General features: G+C 43.7%; 1 protein-coding gene across 10 annotated transcripts in view; it reads left to right on the top strand.

The window, feature by feature from the left end:
- celf2 (cugbp, Elav-like family member 2) overlaps positions 1 to 21,926 on the top strand; it is a 156,288-nt gene that overhangs the window by 98,134 nt on the left and 36,228 nt on the right. For all 10 annotated transcript variants that reach the window (XM_028420431.1, XM_028420415.1, XM_028420396.1 and 7 more), the window contains one exon: positions 9,374 to 9,456. In XM_028420431.1, the coding sequence (XP_028276232.1) occupies positions 9,374 to 9,456 (83 nt within the window). The remainder of the gene's footprint in view (positions 1 to 9,373; positions 9,457 to 21,926) is intronic.

The following is a 21,926-nucleotide window of genomic DNA, read 5'->3' as shown; positions in this document are numbered from 1 at the left end:
AGTAGATTGAGGATGATGCCTGTGAGCCACGATAAGAATTCTGTCAGAAGATAACCTTGAACTGGGCTGCAGAGTACAATCCTGAGAGGTCACCAGGGATACAGGCGAAAAATCCACTCTCAAATTCACGGTCAAAGGCAGAACACTTAACCTCCACACTGCAAATGTAGTTTCCTACAAACCAGTTTTACTAATGCAATATGTGTGTGTCATTTAGCCAGCCTGTGCAAAAAAAAGGACCAGTCATCAGCAGAAATATTCTCCGACAGTATTTACTTTGTCATTATGATTTTTTTTTTCATTTATACACAGCTACATTCTGGAGTCTTAAATTATACAACCCATTGAGCTCTAGATTTGAAATGTAATTTTCACATGTCCTTCACCTTCCTGCACCTACACCTCGGTCTGTTTTTAGTATCCTTGTCTCTCTCCTGCTTCCTGGCCTCTCATCTCATTCTGAGTCATGAAAGCCTGCAGACAGCGTTCTGCCAAGACCCAAATCAACCAGGTTTTTATTTTTATTTATTTTTATTTCTTTGCACACCGACACACTTGTAACACTCTTTGCGTTTGTGTGTTCTTAGCCTTGAGATGACTTCCTCTGTCTGCATCAGTCCCCCCCTCCACTCCTGTCCTTCAGCTCCCTCAAATCTCCTGCTCCGTCGTCACTACCCTTGAAACGAGTTGTTTTAGTGGTTGATGAGTCAAGAGTATCACTCAGTATTGGGGGGGGGGCCACCACCATCATGCCTTTCATTTTTTTCTCCTCGTCTCTCTGTATGCCTCATTTTTTTCATTTTTTTTTTCTTTCTGTGCTGTGAGGTGGAGTGTATTAAGAGGAAATGTAGCATTTGATTGGGCTCTTACCGGCCTTGTTATTCGCAGGCTTTGAACACTGTTGTTGTTTTCTCACAGTTAAGTAAGCTGCCCGGCCTCGTCTGCACCGCTCAGCCCCCCTCAGCCAGCTGCACTGCTGTAATGTTCACCGGTGTCAGGGAAAAACTGTGGTCCCCCTCTGCTCTGATACCCCTTCTTTGTAAACTAGCAGTCTGGATTTAAATGAGTTTGTTAGTCCCACTGAGACACAGGAGAAGTTTTCAGCTACAACTTTCCCTTCTTTTGGATTTTGTTTGCATCCTCATTAGCCGACACTCACCGATGTCTGCAACAACAAAAAAACATGGAAACAGCACAACACAGTGAACGCTAAATGACAGCAGAAATTTGGCAAATACAACACAGCTTCCAAATGAAACGCTTAGCTCATAAATGTATGGGAGGGAACGCTGCGTGAGCCAGAAAACAAATGAAAGAACAAGATGAGTAGATTTTTTTACATGGTCTGAAATGATGGCTCTGCTCCTTTATATGTCCTTGAAATAATCCAAGGACAACAACATGAAACCAGCTAAACAGACTGTAGCCAGACGCTTCTGCTTTTATGGCAATGACGTGCATTTTTCTTGTTTATGTACTAATTGCAAGAAGTGAAAAAAATTTAAATTATCTAAAATTATGATCAGAATGTGTACTGATGTGGTAAAAATATGAAGTGTGCCCCTGACCAGTCTACCTTGTAGCACTGCAGTGTTAGCAAGCTACACATTAGACATGCTGCTGTTTACTTTTGTAAATTCTGGTTGAATAGTGCAGGCAGCAAGGTGGTGCAGTGGCTAGGACTAGGGATGTCTCGATCCAATCACGTGATCAGAAATCGGGCCCCATTACGTCATTTCAGACTCGATTGGAATCGGACGTTACCTCCCGATCAGGACTCGGATATATATTTACTATAGCTGTCAAAGTTAACACCTCCTGCGCAGTGTACCTCCTTGGCTTGTAGTATAGGGGTATGGTAGTTGCCTTTGGTGCGAGAGGTCCTGGATTTGAGATTCCAGACCCTGGAGCCTGATGAACTCCCTGATGGATGGTTTGATACCTCATCTCTGGTATGTTAGCATGTTTTCCATCAGTCTCGGCTTCCTGACCTAAAGCTAATACTTGTTTCAGGAGGTAAACATATCTTTTCAGCGTCATCTCATTTTAACAGTGTTTCTCATTTTGAGATTTTTTTTGTGTGACTTGGGCAGACTTGTTATGAATAAATTAATGATTAATTATAAGACGTCAAAGATAAAAAAAAAAAAAAGCCAAGAATTAATGCTGGCTCGGAGCTCTGCTGAAACACGGTTTGCCTGGTGAAAGTGGATATCTGGATCAGTGTAATCCTCTCGTCTTATTATTGTCATCATCTGCTGTAAGAGCCATTTGAGAGCGTGCTTCAGCTTGACAGAAATAAAATTCCTCCTGCAAACACACAAAAAAAGTTATTTCCTGAATGTTTCTGGCTGCACACGCTCTGCAGACACTCTCTTCTTTCCCATCCTGTTCAGGTTAGTTAGAAAACAAATAGCATCATTTGGAAAATGAGATTTTTGTGTCTCATGTTGTGCGTCGCCTCTTCCACACTTTGACCCAGGTGTGTGCATTTAGACTGTGTGTGTGTGTGTGTGTGTGTGTTTTTTTTTTTATGCTGACTAGGACAGTCTGGGGAATATCGCAGCACTACTGTTGGTTTAATGTGTTTGGAGTTAATAACCAGATGAGTGGATGAGCGGAGGAGAAGTGAAGAATGGAGCAATTTGGCATTTTATGCTGAGAGAAAGAGAGAGATGGAGGGAGAGATAAAGAGAGAATGAGACAGCCAGAGCCAGAGGGGTAAACAGAAAATGGTCCTTTTGCTAAGATACAACCTTAAGCGCCATGACGGGTTTGTTGCACTGTGTGTATGTGTGCGTGTGTCTGTGTTATGGCAGGGGATGTGCTATGTCATTTATCTTAATGATACAGCATAGACCACATGAGCTGCAGACACACACACACACTTATGTACACATATGTACACAATAATGTCTTCATCAAGTGCACACAAAAGCCTGCAAATAATTCAAAATATACAGAATTAAATTATTGTTATCTGTGTGATGTAGCCGCCTGTAGGAAACACAAAGGCAGCACACACAGCGGCTCCAGTGCTCTCTGAGTACGAGGACTGTGCGCTCAAATGCATCAAACAATAGTCTACAGCAAGTTAGCTTAGCACAAAAACTAGCACTGTGTCCCAGATCACATATTTCTATGCTTAAACTTGCCATTTTGAGCTGATTAGTGTTGACGATGACAACATGGCAGTGGAGTCGTTTCTAAGCAGAAGTTAGCGATAGCTTGGTAGCCCCATTAGCAGAGTGAGAGCAATAGTGTTTTACTGTGTGAACAAATATACACTGCTATTTCATGTTTAGCCTAGTATTAGCATGGAGGTAAATTTATGCGTTGTTCTTTTTTTTCGCTGTTTTCTCTAGTGTTGAAGCATCTAAAGATTAAGATTATGATTAAGATTAAAATGTATTTTATTTATCCCTGTGGGGAAATTAAGTGTAATTGCGTTGAATTAAATTGGTCAGTTTGATTGAAGAACTCCTCCTTTATCTGCTTCTTTCTTATTTAACAGCATTTATACACTACACTACCTAAGATTTAGCTTGAATTTAAAAAAAAAAAAACATTTATAATGTTTTCAGTCTCTGACTGCTGCCGTCTGACCTACAGCCAAAACAGAACAGCTGAGAAGGCGAAGAGAAAAGGGCCACCTGTAGAAATATCAAACCTTCTAATCTGAGTGGATGACGACGCTCTGCCACCCACACGCCTTGATTGACAGCTGATCTCTGGGGAATAGCTGGGAGCCACAAGTGTTTAGCAGCAAACATAGACTCAAAGGAAGTCGCAGATAACACTCCTCACCTCTCCGCCATACCAGACACCTCACAAAACAAGAAGTCCCGATCAATACCGGGCTGCTGGCGCCTTCGCTTCCTCCTCTGAAATGTCATCTTGTCCCCTTAAATGACAGATAACCAGTGATGATTCTGGACATAATTCAAGCCAACAGATAAACAGGCAGATTAACAGCATCTGATTTTCAATCAGGCTGCAGCGACTCGACTGAAACTGTGAACTAACGGCACGCTATCTAACTGTATCCTCATCGCTCGGCTATGGCAACCGCGAGCTAATGCTCTGCCGTCCAAGACAATTATCTGCTCTAATGGATTCAGTTGAGACGGGCCCGACCTGAGACTGATTTATTTCCTTCTTTCCTAAAGCAGAGCGGCCAATTATATCGCCTTAACTAGACGTTAGCTTTTTTAGCCAGCTACCCAGGCCCAATTAGAGAGCAGCTGCAGGTGGATTTTAATGGGAGATGGTATGTGTGTGTGTGTGGATTGTCTTCTTTCGTCTCTGTGTATTCTTTTGCATGCCTCAGCGACAGAGAGAGTTGCTTGGTTATAAGTGAAGTTGCAGACCCCCCCCCAACACACACACACACACACACACACACACACAACACACACACACACACACACACACACCACACACACCCCTCTCTCTTTCTGGCCAGATAGTGGCTTTGATATCTGGAAAGTGCTCATGTTGTTTTTGCAGCAAAGAGGGAGGAAAGAAGAGGGAGAGAGGGGGGTGACATTGGTGCTTTTCCACCAAAGTAACCAGTGGATTGTCTAGATTTGCGAAGTGCTGTGAGCTGGACTGGTTCCTGCGCTAACAGGATTAGAACATGCAGCCAAATACCCGTCAGAGACGTAGCATTGTTTGAAGCCATCCACTCATCCTCTCCCCGTTTTTCCATCTGACAATCTGTTCTTTATTGCGCTGTCAGATTCAGAATGTGTTCTCTGTCATTTTCCCCCCCCTCGTCCCTGCTGTCACTCAGCGGCTCTTTGACACACATAAATTATACACATTAAGGGCCGTTTTTTTGCAGCTGCACATTGACGGATGAGGGAACAGCGAGAAAGAAATAAGAGTGGAGTGGAGTGGAGTGTGTATCCCGAGCCACCCAGAGTCCTGTGTGAGCAGTAATTGCAGCAGAGTGTAGTTAATGTGGGTCAGCGGCTGAGCAGAACCTCCGGGGTCAGGAGGAATGTGGAGGGAGAGGGAAGGAAACCTGCAGTGAAGGAGGGAGAAAGAGTCACTGTAAGCACCCGCCTCGGGTGGAAGGGGCTCGGGGTGAAGCTCTGCGATCCCCCCCCCTTTACCTACCTCCTTTTTCCTTTGCTTTTAATAAACCATACTTCCACTCCTGCTGGACCGCAGGGTATCGCTCCTTTTCAGCCCCCACCCCCCCTCTCTCCTCCTCCTCCTTTCACTGATGCGACCTCACATGTTTAAATACAGGAGCCAAGAAGGTTCGGACTGATATGATAAAACTTCAGGAGATAACAAGGCAGATTTAAACCCTGGACAGGCAGTGCTTCCAATCCAAAATCAGTTTTGTGCAACTGGAAACACACTCTGGTGTTTTGTGTACACGGCTCATATAATGTTCCCTCTGTGTGTTCCCACCACACACACAAACTTATACGCTGTTCACAGCTAATGGCTACCATTTGATAATTTTGGCAAAAGTGTTAAGCTAAAAAAATATTTTCAAAGTATTTCGTGCAGGACTACAAGGTTAACATCGATCTTATATACATCTTATATAGCGCTTTTTAGGACACTCAAAGACACTTTACAGATGCATTATTCATTCATACCACATTCACATAGTGGCATACACCAGTGACTGCACTGGAGGCAATGTGGGTAAAGTGCCTTGCCCAAGGACACACAACAATGACTAGGGCGGAACTGGGTTCCGAACCGCTGACCCTCTGGTCTACCACTGAGCCACTGCTGCTTTTGCTTGTGCTGCTTTTTCCTATTGCTTTCAGACACATGCTAACACTAGTGAAAATGTTAAGCTACTGTGATTCGTTACTGAGACTGGTTGAAATTAGCTTGTGATTGACAGATGCTTTATCCAATTATCTACCCAAATGTCTTTTCCTCAGGCCTCTCAGATATGAACTGCGACATCTGGCCTGTCAGGTTAGCTCATCAGCAGTGAGTGGTCATGTTTTTGTTTTTATATTTCAGTGTCACCACAGATGTAACCATTTCCAGCAGATTAAATTAAAAAAACACTGTCCGCTACGAACAGACAGCCTCTGAGAGAAAGGGACACTCTGCACTGAACCCCGACTAATGAAAGTCTTTTAAGTAGATTAGCTGGTGCTCAAGCTCAAACTTTACCCGCCCACCTACTGTACTGTGTGTCGAGAGAGAAGGGGACGTTCTCTTTCAAAATTACAAAAGAAAAAAATAAATAATATGAATTAAATGTACAAGGAAGGTAAAATTGCAGGGCAGGCTGACACCTCTGCAGCTGCTCTAATATTTTGTGCCTGATTCTTAAATTTAAAAAAAAGTGCAGTCCAGTGCATGAGCCTGAAAGCTCCTCTACAGCACTGCGAATCAGCCCCCCTCTGCTCCTCCGCAGCTCTGCTGTCTTGAGCCGAGGAGTCCGGGTCGACCTGTTGTCGGAGGGGGTAGATGTGTTGACAGAGGCGGGGGGCAGTGGGTCTTCGCTCAGTCAAAGGCCCCCTTCAGCATCCATGAAGCATTTATGAACCAGCATCTCCCTCCTCTGCTCTCTATTCCACTCACAGCCGCTGTTCCTCTTCCCTCTTCTTCCTCTCTCTTTCCTTCCCATGTCCTCCCCATATGTCTTAGTCTTTATGTTACACACACATACACACACACACAGCAGCAGCTTCTAATAGATTTCTCCTCTTCAGTCTGTATTTGTGCGGGCACATCTCTGGTGTGTGTTTTTGAGTGTCCCTCTTCAACAACACAAGCGGAGTGTATCTCCTTGCTCTGAGCCCTCTTGGCCTTCAGGTAAATGTTTGTGCTGCAAGACTCGCACACACAAAAACACACAAATTGGTGTAAAGAGCGTATTAATGCAGCACTTTTCTCACTTGTTCAAGGTTGTCATACAGGTATATTTGTGTGTGTATATATAAAAAAAACACACACTTCATATGTGTGTGGTCTCTCTGCAGCTTTGTGTGTGAGCCGTGAATGTGCTGACTCTTAAACAGGTGGAACTGGAACACTGCAGGGAATGTCTCTGCCTGTAAATGTGTGTGTGTGTGTGTGAGAGAGAGAGAGAGAGAGAGAGGTCCACTCCTCTGCTCTTTGATCCTCTACTTGACAGCCCACCACCTGGGACGATCCGCCACATGCCGAATGGCTCTCGGGCTTCGGCTACACCATGGGAATCACAAAACACAGCGGCTAACGCGGTGCTAACAGCCAACCCCTCCCTCTGCACAATGAATGCCTTCAGAATCACTAATGCTAACACCAAAAGCTAACCTCCCCCCATATACAGGTATGCAGAAAGTGCCACAGGAATCATAATTCAGTGTGCGGCGGCTAGCAGCTAACTCTCATACAGTGTTATTGGAATTGCTAATCGCACACAAGGGGCCGAAGCTTGAACACAGGTGCAATTGGAATTATAATGGAATTATAATACTGAGGCAATACTAAAAAGCTCCCTCTTGAGTACTCATAGCATTCACTCTGCAGCAGGCATGCAAGGAATATACAGTTAGCATGCCTGACACTGAAATATTCTGCTAAGATGCACGTTTCACAGAGACAGTCTCATATAGTTTGGCACATTTAAGTGTATTTCACTACAGATTCAATGTAATTCTTAGCTGGACCTATTTAGCAAACTAGCCTCCATGCTAACAGTGTCGCCATGTTGTTAAGTGGCTGGTTTCTATTTGGTGTTTTTTGTCTTTGCTAGACCAGTTCAGGATACTAACTGCTGACAGTGTTGGATGTATTTAAGTGGCGTCCATTAGCAATAAAGCTACAGTATTTTTCTGACTATAAGTCACACTTTTTTTTCATCCTTTGGCTGGGTATGGGACTTATACTCAGGCGCAACTTATATAAGTTATATATATGAAAATATATCATTTCACATGTTTGTTTGTTGACAGCCGCTAGAGGGCGCTCTAGGCTTGTCTACCTCCAGAGTTGGCGGAGTTGTTCAGAACAACACAGAAGAAGAAGAATTCAATGGATTTAGTGATTTGAAGTGAGAGTCCTTACTAAGTCTGATTTTTATAAATCCACAGTATCAGTTTGGTGACCTACATGGGATAAATTGTAAAAAATGTTACCGAGTGATCATCTGTCTGTCAGTCATGACTGATTTCCTCTCTTATCTCTGTGCCTGTAACCAGTGGAAGCTGATGTTAAAACTCTTGGTGGTAAATTAACACTGATAGTTGAAGCAGAGAGCTTATGGTTGAGTGAAGTGACACCCGGAGCCGTCTCTCACACTGGGGGTCACAGAAGAAAAAACACTAAGCTGAGGGTTATCCCTGCTAATACGCAGGCACCGCACCATCTGAATCACAACACCAATCACGTCGCTGACGCCAGGCTAAGGGCCAACTTATTCAACAGCCCTGGCACCCAGAGGACACCGCAGGAATTCAGATCCATTACGCTCCCAGCCTCATCAAAGGGACTCTGGGATTCGGATGCTAAACCTGCTCCAGATGCTCGCTGTTGGATTTCACTAAGATGCACTGCGGGTCGAGCGTCGAGCGGGGCCGATGTCTGCAACACACAGCCGCCAGAAAACCGGTCCGCCCTCATTTACGCTGTGCCGTCAACACAACGGGGAGGACAACAAAGCAGATGTAAACAATAGCGCACTCCGCACATTCCTGGACAATTAAAAACACACACAAATTAATGTGAGGAGCAGTAGGTCCAAACACATAAACCTGTGAGTGGGAGGATGAAGCCGCCTGTGGCTGCAGGATGCTTATGTGTGCTGACCCTGTTAACCATGTCAGCAGATGTTTGATGTAAAATAATCTGTGTCTGTTTACGTTTGTGCCTCTTTAAAGGGACATTTCTACAAATTGTCACCAATTCATGTCCCCTGGATACCTTGATGTGCCCTTTTTTATCCAAAAATATTCAAATTTTGTTGCATTTTAACCTGTAAATATCTGAATTGCTAGAAATCATTCAAACAGAAGACAGTTAATGAGTCAGTAAGCATGAGCAATAAATACTTTCCTCAGTGAATGAGGGATAAAGCAGCTGTTTACTGATTACTCAAGGATTAATGAAGACAAGCCTTTCTCCACCACCTTCCCTTTTACTGCTTATGTGTGTGTGTGTGCACACATGCAGTGATACATGTGCACACTTCCTCAAGGCTCAAGTCATCAGTGTTGAAACAAATCCAAAAGCCTTCCTCTCTCCGCTAGGATGTTTTGTCCTTAACATTCACTCAGCGTCTGCCAGTGTCGACAGGTGATGCCAAGCAGATGAATAGAGAAAGTGCTCTTTGTTGCTCCTTATGCTCATCCTCCCACTCTCTCTCTCTCTCTCTCTCCCTCTCTCTCTCTCTCCCCAGGCTGCTGTTTTGTCACGTTTTACACAAGGAAAGCTGCCCTTGAAGCCCAGAATGCACTGCATAACATAAAGACCTTAACAGGGGTGAGTGTGTATGTCCTCAATTCTCCAATGCCTCTACTTCCTCGTCTAATCACACACTTACAGCGGTACCCCAAGGCGGCTCCGCCTCTAGCCGGTGCGTGTGTGTGAATATACTAGCTTTGGTGTGTTGCACTGCTGCCACAGTGAATTTGCAAGCGTGTGAGTGACCGATGGTGTGAGCAGGTGAGCAGCTGACTGACTGAGTTAACTTCAGAGAGAAAGTGCATGCTACTGTTTTTCTGTGTGTGAATAGACGAACAGTTTGTAGTGTTAGACTTTAAATGTTCTAAACTGAGTCATATAATGAAGAGAGTGTGATGAAATAATGGTGTTATGTTGTCAGACATATCTTCTAGTCTGCTAATATGCTGACACATCTTAAAAAACCATCAGTTAGCTATTCACTAGTGTGTTTTGTACTTTGTAAGCCACAACCAAACATTATTTCAGACATCTAACCAAGAATGCCATTGAACCTATCTGAGTAGCAGGAGTGAAATGCTTTGTTTGGATTTTAGGCCTCATTCCTGCAGCACTCTCTTCCCATTGCCTGGTTCAGCTAGATGAGCTCATCTGTTTTCTTTAGCAGAAATGTTTTTAGGGCTCTTGGTGGTGGCTGTTTACATCAACTCCTTGCTAGTTTCTAGTCACTTCCTGTTGCTGGTGGAGTAGTGGGTTGACTCATGTGTACACAGCACGTCATGATAGCTTTCTTATCTCAGGGCTGTTTTAACTGAATTACACAGCGAGCCCTTCTCAGTATAAAGGCACATATGATGTAGGCTGACATATGTTAACAATACAACGCACTAGGAGAATATCCTAAAATCAGGATAACTAGTAGATAAATTAGCCCAACATGGTTGCCCAGTGAGCACTACAGTGAGTCATTGTTTTGGAGAATTCCAGTGTCCTCATGATCAGACAGCATTGTGCTGCCACTGAGCGGTCACAAACGTTTAACTGCTTCCTTTGCATCTGTTACTGTTTTTTTGAACACTCGTGCATATGCCTGCCTATAAAACAGTGTTTTTGATGCTGCTTTATGCAATATTGTTCCCTCCTGTTGCCCAGGAGAGCAATAGAGGAAGTGGGCTGGAGCTCGCTCTCACTTTCAGCCCTGAGTGGATATTTAAAGGCCCCAAGATCCCTTCCGCTCAGGTTATTGGCTGCTTCCCCGCCTCTCTCTCTCTCCTTGGCTGTGCCAGCTAACTGGAATCTCATCAGTTGAGCGCCTGCACTCTGTTACTTCTGTCAGTTGGATCAGCGGATAGCCCTCCTGGGCAAGGACAGGGTGGATGCTATACGAATCCCAAAAGAGCCGTACGCCGGATTTATGCTCAGGCGCCTGATTCGGAGTCAAGCTTGTTGTTTTGCACAGAGCCACCGTGTTAATTGCTGGTGGAATAAGTATGTTAAATTTGGTCTGTGTTTCCTGCGCAGTGAGAGTTAGTCTCTTATCCCTTGTTGGAGGTGTGAAACAGCCCTGGGGAGGACACATACTGCAGCAGTTTCAGGATTATAGGAACATGAAATCGCCTTCTTCTACACCATAACCCCCCTCTCTCTATTCTGTCTGGTCATCCCTCCTCCTCCTCACGAGCGTGCCTCTCCTGCAGCACAAACACAGCATAGTGAGACAGTCTAGAACATTAAAACAAAATAACTGTGCAAGTATACGAATGCTTTTGTCTGAATTCATTAACATCAGCCTAGTAGCACATTATGATGTCAACGCTGCTCATGTTTTGCAAAGTAATGGCAGCTAGCAAGACTACAGTCATACAGAGTCATTTCTGTACTGTTAATGCACTAATTATTTATTTATGCGGTAAAATTTCAACATGGAGTCTTTAGTCTCTAGCCAGGTTAACATATCCACCGACCAGCGCCTTGAAAGATCACTAAATTTATCTTGTACAGCGTTTCTTAACAAATATCTGTACTCTTACCATGCTGGAAATGTTACTTTATCACAGATGTATGACAGACAGGTTTGAATGTGTGCTGTCAAACCACGAATCTTAAGAAGAGACAGCTGAAGAGTGATGGAGACGCGTGGAGACGCCAGCAGAGAAGCGACGGGCGCCATTTCATTTGTTGATTTTTTTTGTGGCAGAAAAGCTCAAATCTCACTGCTATTGGTGTACAGGGAGAAAATAATCACATGCACTACAGACCCCTTCATTTACTGCCCTCGTAAAAAAAAAAAAATGGCAGTCATTCAACTGTATCTGCCTTAAACCAACATGGCTGCCGGTTGGCGCTGCCAGCACCGGTGCCCTGTCTTCCAATTTGGCGTCTGTCCAGCTCTCCACTCTGATTGCATCTCTGCCTGTTAGGGCCTTGGTTTTGGAAGGAGAGATAGAGCGAGGGAGGGGAAGACTGCCAATACAAACATTGTTCCACTGGCTTTTTACAAGCCGGCAGAGTGGGGAAGTTAATAAGCAGGTATTGGTTTTTAACTGCGCCCCGTTTATTGCTTTGCCCTCAAGCGTGCCGGAGTGCTCTACTCCACCTTTTTCCCGTCCATCTGCCCATCACCCTTGCTGACCTCCCGCTCAATTTCTCCCTCTCTCTGTCTGCCTCTCCTTTTGTCTTGACGCGCCTCACTCAGCAATTAATTCGCCGTCCTCATCATCGGATTTTTGTGTCCCTGGATTGCTCCTTCCCCCTCACTGCTTTCTCCTTTTTTCATTTTCAGCTGAAGTGGAGGTTTAAAATTGTTAAAACATTATTAAATAACCGACGAATGATCTGTCATTATGCTCCCATTGATTTAGTGTTCATCTGAGGGACAACTATGTACACAGCTTCATGCACCACTTTCATCATTTTAAATATTTATATATTTGTCATTTTTTTACCTACAGCTAGACCAGAAGTGCTTTTGAGGTAGTTTTATCCTAGAACCTTTATCCTGCATGATGGTGGGATTTTGTTTATGTAGTTTAGAACGAAGTGATCCCTAATGGTGGGTTCTATGTCAGATCATGAGCTCCCATGAGAAGTTAGGCAGACTCAGGCAGTGCAAAGGTGAAGATAGACACATCTTCCCACGCTGAGCCTCACACTTAACCTATAGCTGCATGCTTCGCTCTATGAAGGTGTGGTCTTCACAGGCCGTGATGGTTGCGCCTTCCTCTTTATAATGCATATCAGGGTGTTACATATCAACCCTATATCATGCTGTCCTGCTGAAGACAGGCTGCACACTGCTGTGATGGTGCCAGTATTCAAATGTGTCTATCAAAGGCTGTAGCCCCCGAATTGAAATGCAGCAAAGATTACCTGCGAATCAGTGAGCGAGGTAGAAAACCAACAAAAAGTGAATTACAGATATTTTTTAAAGCTTTTGAAATGAACAAGCTAATATCTACAGTAGGTCACACCTTTTACTGCAAAACTAAAATGTCACGCAAAAAACAAAACTAGTTTTTAATGCTGACCACCAATGCTAACTGCTACCATAAGATCTTCAGCGGTCTGTTAGCCGGCCCATCACAGACGATAACTGACTGACAGCTGATCCAAATATTTACAGTCAATAAAACTGTAAATTTCAGTAATAGCAGTGTTGCTAAGCAGCACACTTCAGACATCAGCAGGTGTATTCATCTGCAAAAAATAAAAAGACAATAAAAAAACAAAAATAATTAGTTATCTGCATGACACACACAAACACAGAGTGTTTTCAGTGAAGACAGATAGGCAAGACGGTTCCTCAAAGAACAACAGCTTTCACTGAAGTTGTTCCTAATGACGCGCTAATGAAGCTCTGGGGGGGTGGAGACAGAGTGTGTGTGTGTTGCTTGGAAAGCCATGTGTTCATCTCCAGCATTAATAGCACTAGTGAGGTCTAAATATGCTACACACACACACACACACACACACACACTAAAGACCTAACATAACCCATCTATCGTAGAAAAACATGCCCTGTACCCCCGGAGCGATTTAAAGCCATAAGACACATCCCCTGCTGCACAGCCTGATCCACACCCCTGCATGACTCTTACACACACACATGCTCACACACTTTTATGTGCACACCAGCTCCACAGTTTATTGCATTACATTTTTTCCCCCCTCTCACCTTTTTTTTTTAATTTCCCCCTCCTGATGCACTAATACAACACACACGCTGAGACGCACACACACACACACACACATGCTGCGAGTTAAAGCCTGTCAGCTTGCCTGTCAGACAAGGTTGTTTTAGATTTTCCACTAAATTGAACTCTTTCATTAGTGGCTGACAGATGTCTAAATGCCCGGTGTCTCCCCTCTTCCTCGACGCCCACTGAGAAGGGCCCCGGGGCTGCTGTTTCCCCCCCCGTCTGAAGCTTGGGTTTTGGAGAAAGGCGGATGGAGAGATTGAAGGATGAAGGGAGGAGGGGTGAGAGCTAATCTAGGACGTGTCCTCTGGAGTGCCCTCCAGCTTGGAGAAGTTCAGGCTTTTATCCTCGTTTTTTTTTCCACTCTCTCTTTCTGTCTCCTTCGCTCTCTCTCCATCCGTCCATCTCTTTTGTCCTGTTGAATCTCTCCCTCCATCTTTCTCTCTCTCCATCACTTGTTCTCTTTGTGAGGAAAGGATGAAAAGCTCTTTGATTCACAGTTTCTCTCAAGGATATTTCACTCTGACGGTGAGACAGAGGGGAGGGGAGGAAGGAGAGGGAGGTTGATTACGGTGTTGGGTGGGGTTGGCGTGGGTGGGTGGGTGGTTGGGGGGGGGGGGGGGGGGGGCATCAGATGCGATCACTCGAGCCCCTGTCCTCCATGTGGGCGGATCAGAGCGTTTGTCGAGCGCCAAGCTTGATAAGAAGCGTGGGGCTCATTAAAAGCTACCGTCGCACTGAGACCACACACAGGTCCCTACTTACCTTTCTGCTGGTGAGATGATTAGTGACGCTCTGCTGCCAGAATAGAGGCTCAAGGTTGTGTGTGCTCACACACAACCAAAGGCACATCAAAGGCCCCTCATCAAAGTAAGTGTGATCTGGAGCAAGGTTAAGGTTTAAAAGCAGCCGTTTATAGTCCAAAGACATAAGTCATCTAATCGACCATTTATTATTTGAACTTGGTGGACAGAGTGGCAGATAGAGGCGCGCACTGTAAGCGATGATGTGCATTATGCTTTTCAATGATGTGAAAAATCACATTCTTTCATGCAGAAGCCCCTGTGGTCTGAAGGCTCTAACTCTTTGAAGGGAACTCATGTGCTTGGCTTTTAAAATGGAAGAAGAAGGCCATGGCCGCTTTCGCTGTGCAGGACTCACTGTTGGCTTCATATGAAAGCACAATTTATCAGATTAAGTCTGTATTATGCTGGAATTTAAGGCTCACTGCAAAATGTAACGACTATGTTAGTCCACAGTAAGGTCTTTATTTCACAATAAAGCTCAGCTGCTGTGAGATGTGACATTTTCTTTGGTCCATCTTTATCCAAAAACTGGATCAGGACCCACATGTGAATGTAGGGAAAACATTTTCAGGCATCCATTTTTGTGGTGTATGGGTTTGGAACCACCCTCAAATGGCCATTTGAGGAAATCCAGTTTTTTTAACCCTTGATTTGGTTCATCAGCTCTCAAAAGGGAGGTTAGATGATTGTATGTTTAAGCTGATGGGTTGTTTATGGCTTATAAAACTGACTGATAGTGTTGCAGTCTTGTTGGACTGTCTGCTGTACCATGGTTGACCAATATGGGGGCCATATCTGACTCTTGTTGATTTTTTCAATATAAATTGCACGTTATATTTAATGTTAAAAAATGTTTGTGCAGCCAATAGCAGCCAGATTTATCCACCCTTCATAGGAAGAATTTGAGATCAGCTCCAAACTCTATCAATCAATTCTGTAATGAGCTCTGAATATAATCAAAACAGATCCATCATATTACAATCTATAAAAGGCCAGCATTTATCAGCTGTGTGTTTGAAGTGTGTTTTCATTAAAGTGCCTGATAGCAGTGCAGCGAGGGGAAGAATGCTCCATGTCCACAGCTTGTCAGTCGATGTGTGTTGTTTGTTCAGGTGCAAGCCTATTACACATATCGCTGCTCTATCACAATGGCTCTCCATTCAGCACTTAAGAAGCCAGCGGCAGTAAGGGAGGAAGAAAAAAAAAGAGAGGAGGTAAGTCACACTGACTGATGCACCAGCTGATTTACTCTTCAGACCCCTTTTAAAAGATTTTGGCAACTTGTGGGCTGCCACAAACAGGCTCCCTGTGAAACCTAGGAAGCAAATGTAGGTGGTGCTAAGCCCCCGAAACAGCGGAAATACAGCGGTGTAGGATATTAAATTTATCATGTAGTAAGCCGAGTGTCATCAAACATTCATGTGTTATAGCCTGGAGGATATTATGCAACAAGCTGAAAGGTTAGACCTCGGACAAGTGGTTTATAAAAAGGCTGAATGGAGACAGCTGACCAGCTATTAGAGCAGCACACACCAATGTTTTAAATATGCATTTCTGTGTGTGTGTGTGTGTGTCCTCATCTTTAAATCCTGCTCGCCTCCTCACAGATCATTTAAGTCCAGAAAAACAACAGTGGCTCATTCATTCCAAACACCACACACACACATACTCAACCATTCCCACAGCAGTGTCATTACAGAGGCTCATTATCGAAATCAATTCAATTAAAGGCTGTAATTGCTGTAGTGAAACCCAAATGCTATCGCAAACAGAGCTGAAGGAAAGCAAACCTCATCGATGCACAGATCCTCAGTGTGTGCGTGTGTGTGTGTGTGTGCTCTCTTATTTAAAGAAAGAAATATTAATCGCTTGTTTCAAATTAACTCCACTCACCCCGCTTTTCTCTCCAAGTTGGTGGCAACGTTTAAGCATATTGATTTATTGGGGGGGAGGAGGAGGAGGAGGAGAGGAGCAATGGCTGTAAATGCAGGCTAACTATGTTAAACACTTAGAGTAGTTAGTGTGGAGACGCGATGCAGCATACCTAATGCCAAATCCCTCAATCATTCTGCACACACACACACACACACACACACACACACACACACTGGGTTAATTGTTTACAGAGCTAAATGAAGTGGGGATAATGTAGGCTAACTGTGCGCTAAGCGCTGCTAAGACGAGGGATATTGTAAAGGACAATTTGATTTATAGCCGAGTGTTTGCTGAAAGCAGAGCGAGCTTTAAAGTCACTCTTTATCAGCGTGCAGGTGTTTGTCGGAGTGATGTGTCAAGTGTGTGTGTGTGTGTGTGTGTGTAGGGGGAGGTAAAAGCTCAGGTTTGTTTTGTATTTGTCCAACCAGCTATATCATAAAACACAAGCTGACGCTGTATATTCAGTGTCATGTCAGCTTTTAAGCCAATGATGGCTTCAGGAAGCGACATGAGGATATGAAATGATGGATATATGCCCGCTTGTTGATCTTAGACCTCTAACACACCTGCATCCCCATCCAAACTTTAGCCTTACTTTGTGCATAAGATGGACAAACTTCTGCAGCAGACTGTAGGTTGGCTGAAGGGCAGTTTTGAAAGTCATTTCTTGTCTCCTTGAGTCAAAGAATCCTTTCTAGGCTGCATTTCCAGGATGCTGCATCATTAAATTCCTTCAAGAGTGTATCCTGCACTTTTATCACATTACTACTACAATAGTATATTACAAATACTTGTTAGACTGCTCAATTTTTGTGTCTCACCTGTCCTTTGAAGGATAAGATTTCAAAGGATCCACCCTATATTGACCACCTATGTGTAGTGGTTTAAGCCAGGGCCATCATTGGAGTGCTTAAGTCTACCTGACCCCTTAACTATGTGTAGTGCTAACAGTCAAACAGTAAAATGGCATGTTGACATCAAGATTTATACGATGTGCAGTGTGTATAATCAGTCCTAATATCTCATTAGTTTAATGCAGATCAATTCTGTACTGCAGAAGTGTCAATGAGTGTTTTCTAAAAATGTGAGGTGTCTTTTGGTAATGATCACTGTCTGGAGGTCATACGTGTGCTGCTACGCCTTTGTCGGTGTGTTGCCAGAGATAGACTTTCAGTTGCATGTGTGTGTATGTGGCCAGTCGTATGGTCTTGGTCACCGATATTGAATCCCAACTGTGAGGGCCATCTGTCTGACTTTGACCCAGCAGCTCACCGTCACACCTTCAGAGGGGAGAGGCAGGAGTGTGTGTGTGGTCACCTTCCAATATGTGTGTGTGTGTGTGTGAGAGAGAGAGAGAGAGAGAGATAAAGAGTGCAGCATTTAGTATGTGAGCTCCTCAGTTTTTGGCACATACACTCCGGTCATGTGAACTTGGCTGTTGCTTTGAAGGTGCCAACGGCTGGTAAAGGACACACACACAAACACACTCCTTACAGCACACACACTTCTTCTATTCCCAGTATGAGCCTCAAGTTAGTCCTGTGGCTCCAGGACAAGTCAACCTCTGACCTTTTAAGCACCAGGGCATTCTTGAAAGACATCGGTGGGGTACAGGAGGCAACAGGGGATAACGTTAACCTAGGAGCAGCAGTTAACATTTAGGAAGTGTCGGGTTTCCTGCACTTGATGCACCAGGCGGGACTATTTAACAGCCATCCTGGAGGTGCAGTACAGGCCATAGACTGGGTGCTCTGTACACGACGAGGATATAAAGGTATAAAAACCTCAAAGGGGGTAGGGGGGTGAGCAGCTGGGTGACATTTCATCAGCTAGTCCGACAGATAGACACCTCGCCTCAGCCAGAAAGCGAAGGGTGATTAAAGAGACTGTCCTATAACTGGAAGGTCGTAAAATCCATCCTGGCTGATCCCTCTGCTGTAATGTGGACCTTATGGTCCCCATTTTCTACCCACATAAATAACCTATGGTGATTGGATAAGTTAATCCTGTATAACTGTAACTTATTTATGGGCATATTAAACCTCGATCACACAGTATTTTATAAACGACTGTATGAAATCAGGTGTCAAACCCAAAGGGAACCAGCCTGCTAATGCTTTATCTCATCATTACATTTTTTTATTCTTGCCAATTAACTAATGAAACATATTTGGTGGAGGTGCTAGAGACCAAAAACAGCTGAAAGTAGAAAGAGGACTTACTCAAACCACAGACAGATGCTAGCTGAATGTCACAGTACATTAGTCATATTGAAACTTTAAAATTAAAAAGGCCAGACAGCTTTATTTGTACAGCATATTCAATTAAAAACAGGGATTAGAGAAGAACATAAAAATAATTAAAATGGAAAGAGTCCAATTAAAAAAATTACAGAACATTGCAGGCATTGTAAAAAAAAAAAAAAAAAAACTAAACAAAAAAATATTGTCAAACATCATGTGAGATGTTATTTTAAAGGTTTTTTTGTTGCATGGAACTGAGATGCTGCTTCACCATGTTTAGTTCTAACTAAACATGTACATGCTAAATTAACTGGATGCTATTGCTGTTTTACATAGAAGTGTCGCTGCCTCCATTAAAGGACCTGGCTACAAAGGCCTGGCCTTAGTTGGCTGCAAAGTTTGCACTGACCTTGCGATCTTGACAGCTGTTTGTGCTTGCTGCCTGCTGTTCAGACATTAAAGCAGGGTCCGGTGTGGCTTTTTTTTTTTTTTTACTGGTGCACGAAGCTTCTTAGGACAGGAAAAGGAAGGCTGAGTTTCATTGCCTTATTTGTAGAAGCCTTTGAAAATAGGACGAGCAGGTCAAATGTGAAGGATGCAGCGGCCAAATTGAGGTAGAATGAAAGGGGAAGTGTGTTGTTTTTAATTTAAGCCAGCTTAACAGGTATCCACAGATACACATTGAGGCTTTTATTTTGTACTATATGGATGTGATGAGTGGATTTGATTAAGTTTTAAATAAGAAACATGAATGAAGTGATCCCCATGCCATCCTGGAACAACAAATGCAAAGCAATTAAACAATTTACATCATGCTCATAATAATAATAACACACTGCAGTGATTGCAGAGCCACTCAGAGGAGTTATTATTCTCAGCCATGTATTTCTTAACCAGTAACAACATTGTGGCACTCATTATTAGAGGCCTGAGCAGCTACTTCCAGTTTGCACATTAATATGTAAATGAAATGTTAATCAATTTTCCAAAGGTGTGCATTTATCATGTGTTTTACAGCCATGCACAGCGTGACTCAGTCAATCAGGGCAGAACAGTGCGGTTTGTAAAAAGGCAATTCAAAAAAATGGTTAAAAACAAATGGTGACACTTTTGCTTCAAGAGTAATGTGGATGCATTACGAGCAGGTAATAAGCCTCTTAAAGCTCAGGCAAACTTTTTACTATGTAATAATCGAACATCGGGGAAATTACATTCAATTGAACGGTACAGCTGCCCTGTAAAGTGTTGAGCTCTGATTTAGTAAATCATGTTGTGATTAATTATCATGCAGTGGCTCAGAGTGGCTTATGAAAACCACTTCAGTTAAAGATTTACAGACTCATGGCTGGAAAAGGAGGTTTTTGGCACAAGAGGACGAATTAGCTCTCAGGTAGGACTCGCTGTAGCAGGTAAACAGGAAGTGGAAGCTAAACGCCAGCGCAGCATCACACGTCTCTATGCGGTGACTCGTTTTTTTATGAGTCTGAGTGTGGCGAGGACTTTTGCCGGGCTCCCGCTGAGTGCATAATGAATGGCAGACTGCGGCTGTGGGCCTGCCAGGCAAGAAGAAACAGCACTGTGGAATTATGGGATGGCAAAGGAGAGTCTTGCTTTGTGGGTCTCGGCAGGAGCTTGCCAAGATCAAACATGTCGACAGCACCGCCGCCGCCGCCCACCGGGCATTCTGGGTAGACAGACCTGAGGTGGAGACGCCTGAAAGCCAGATGTTGTTTTTATTTTTTTTTTTTTGTACCTGCGCGATTGTGTTTCTGTACATGTGGGTAGATGTGTGTGTGTGTGGAGCTGCTGGCAGTGTTTTTCAGGAGTGAATGACGGCAGCATGGCGGATGCTGTCATGCCTTTTGTTTTTGTTTTTTGTTTTTTTTGTTTTTTGTTTTTGCCTTCAGAGGACAGACTTTGAAATGGATTAACGCAAACTGACTTGATGTGACTTCCAGGTTTGCTTTGACATGACTTTCCTTCTTTTGATGTGGATTCAACCCCCACGCACACACACACACACACACACACACACACACACTTCATCCATGTCCCTGCATCTGTCCTTGTGTTAGTGATACTGCACTGAGATTCCAGCCTGAAGGGCTGCAGACTATTCCTGCCTGTCCAGTGTCTCTCTTCCCTCTTTTTCCTTCTCCTGTTTTGTCTTTTTTTCAGGTTGTCTTTGTTGACATGTTTTTATCTCATCATGGCACTGTTTTAATTTTTAATGTTTTATTTCTTTTTCACTTAGATAAGTTTGCTAGTTACAAGACTTCAATGTCTTTGTTTGTTTTGATTTCTTTAATTCATAAATCTCTATTTACTCATTTCTCAATTTTTCAATCTTCCAATCTGTTTTGTCCCCCACCATTTACTGCCCCCATCAGGCAGGTTTCAGAACTAATTAACGGATTCTGTGTGTGTGTGTGTCTGGGACAGGTCTGAGAGAAGATGGGGGAAAAAAATCAGGGAGTTAGGATGATAAGGACGAGAGCAAGAGGGAGAGAGTTGGGATAAAGGTGTGTGATAGAATTGGAAGATCAAAGCCTTCTGTCACAGCGTGACTGAGCCCAGGGGCGTTATGGGTAAGACGGGGCACATACACACCTGTACGGATGCACACGCTCCGGCACAGACACACACACACTTACTCGCGGCTGGTATTTGACTCTGAGTGTGATTGATACCGGGCTAGATTTGGAGAATCACTGTCATTCGTCTCTGCGCAGATCAAACAGCCACATAATCTCCCATAAAGGAAAGAGAGATGGAGGGAATAAAAAGAGGGGCAGAGGAAGAGGAGGAGGGAGAGAGAGGTGACAAAGCCCTCTCATCTGTGAAGTGTTTTCTTGTTTTCCATAAAAGAAGACCCACCACCTTAAAAACACATACATCATTCAGCTCCATTAAACTGCACATCAGAGAGATATCCAGTGTCTAAAGAGACAAGCATATCACGTATCTCCACAAAATACACAGCACAGTACGATCAGAGTATCTCAAAATGCTTTGTCTTTGACACTTCTGTCTATCAGAAGCCAGCCAATCAGAAACCTGCAGAGATCCACATCATCACTTCCTTTGTCATGTCCACTCACCAATCTGTCCCAGTTCAACTGCAACCAGAAAATGGGGGAGAAGCTTGTTGGAGATGGGGGAAGAACATGTTTTATGTCATAATCTCTTTCCCTAAATATAACCAAGTCGTTTTGGGAGCTAATGGCCCGCAGCATATGTAAGAATGTGTTCACTGCTGTGTGGCAAGGAGACAAGAAGACAACTTTCATGTGTTTATGTTGGGTAGTTTTGCAAAAGCTAGACAGAAATGCTGAGCAAAGCTTCTTCTTTATGTCAGTTTTTGTTCT

Source organism: Parambassis ranga, chromosome 2, assembly GCF_900634625.1.
Source record: "Parambassis ranga chromosome 2, fParRan2.1, whole genome shotgun sequence".
NCBI classification, from domain to species: Eukaryota; Metazoa; Chordata; class Actinopteri; family Ambassidae; genus Parambassis; species Parambassis ranga.
This window is presented reverse-complemented; position numbering and strand designations above follow the sequence as displayed.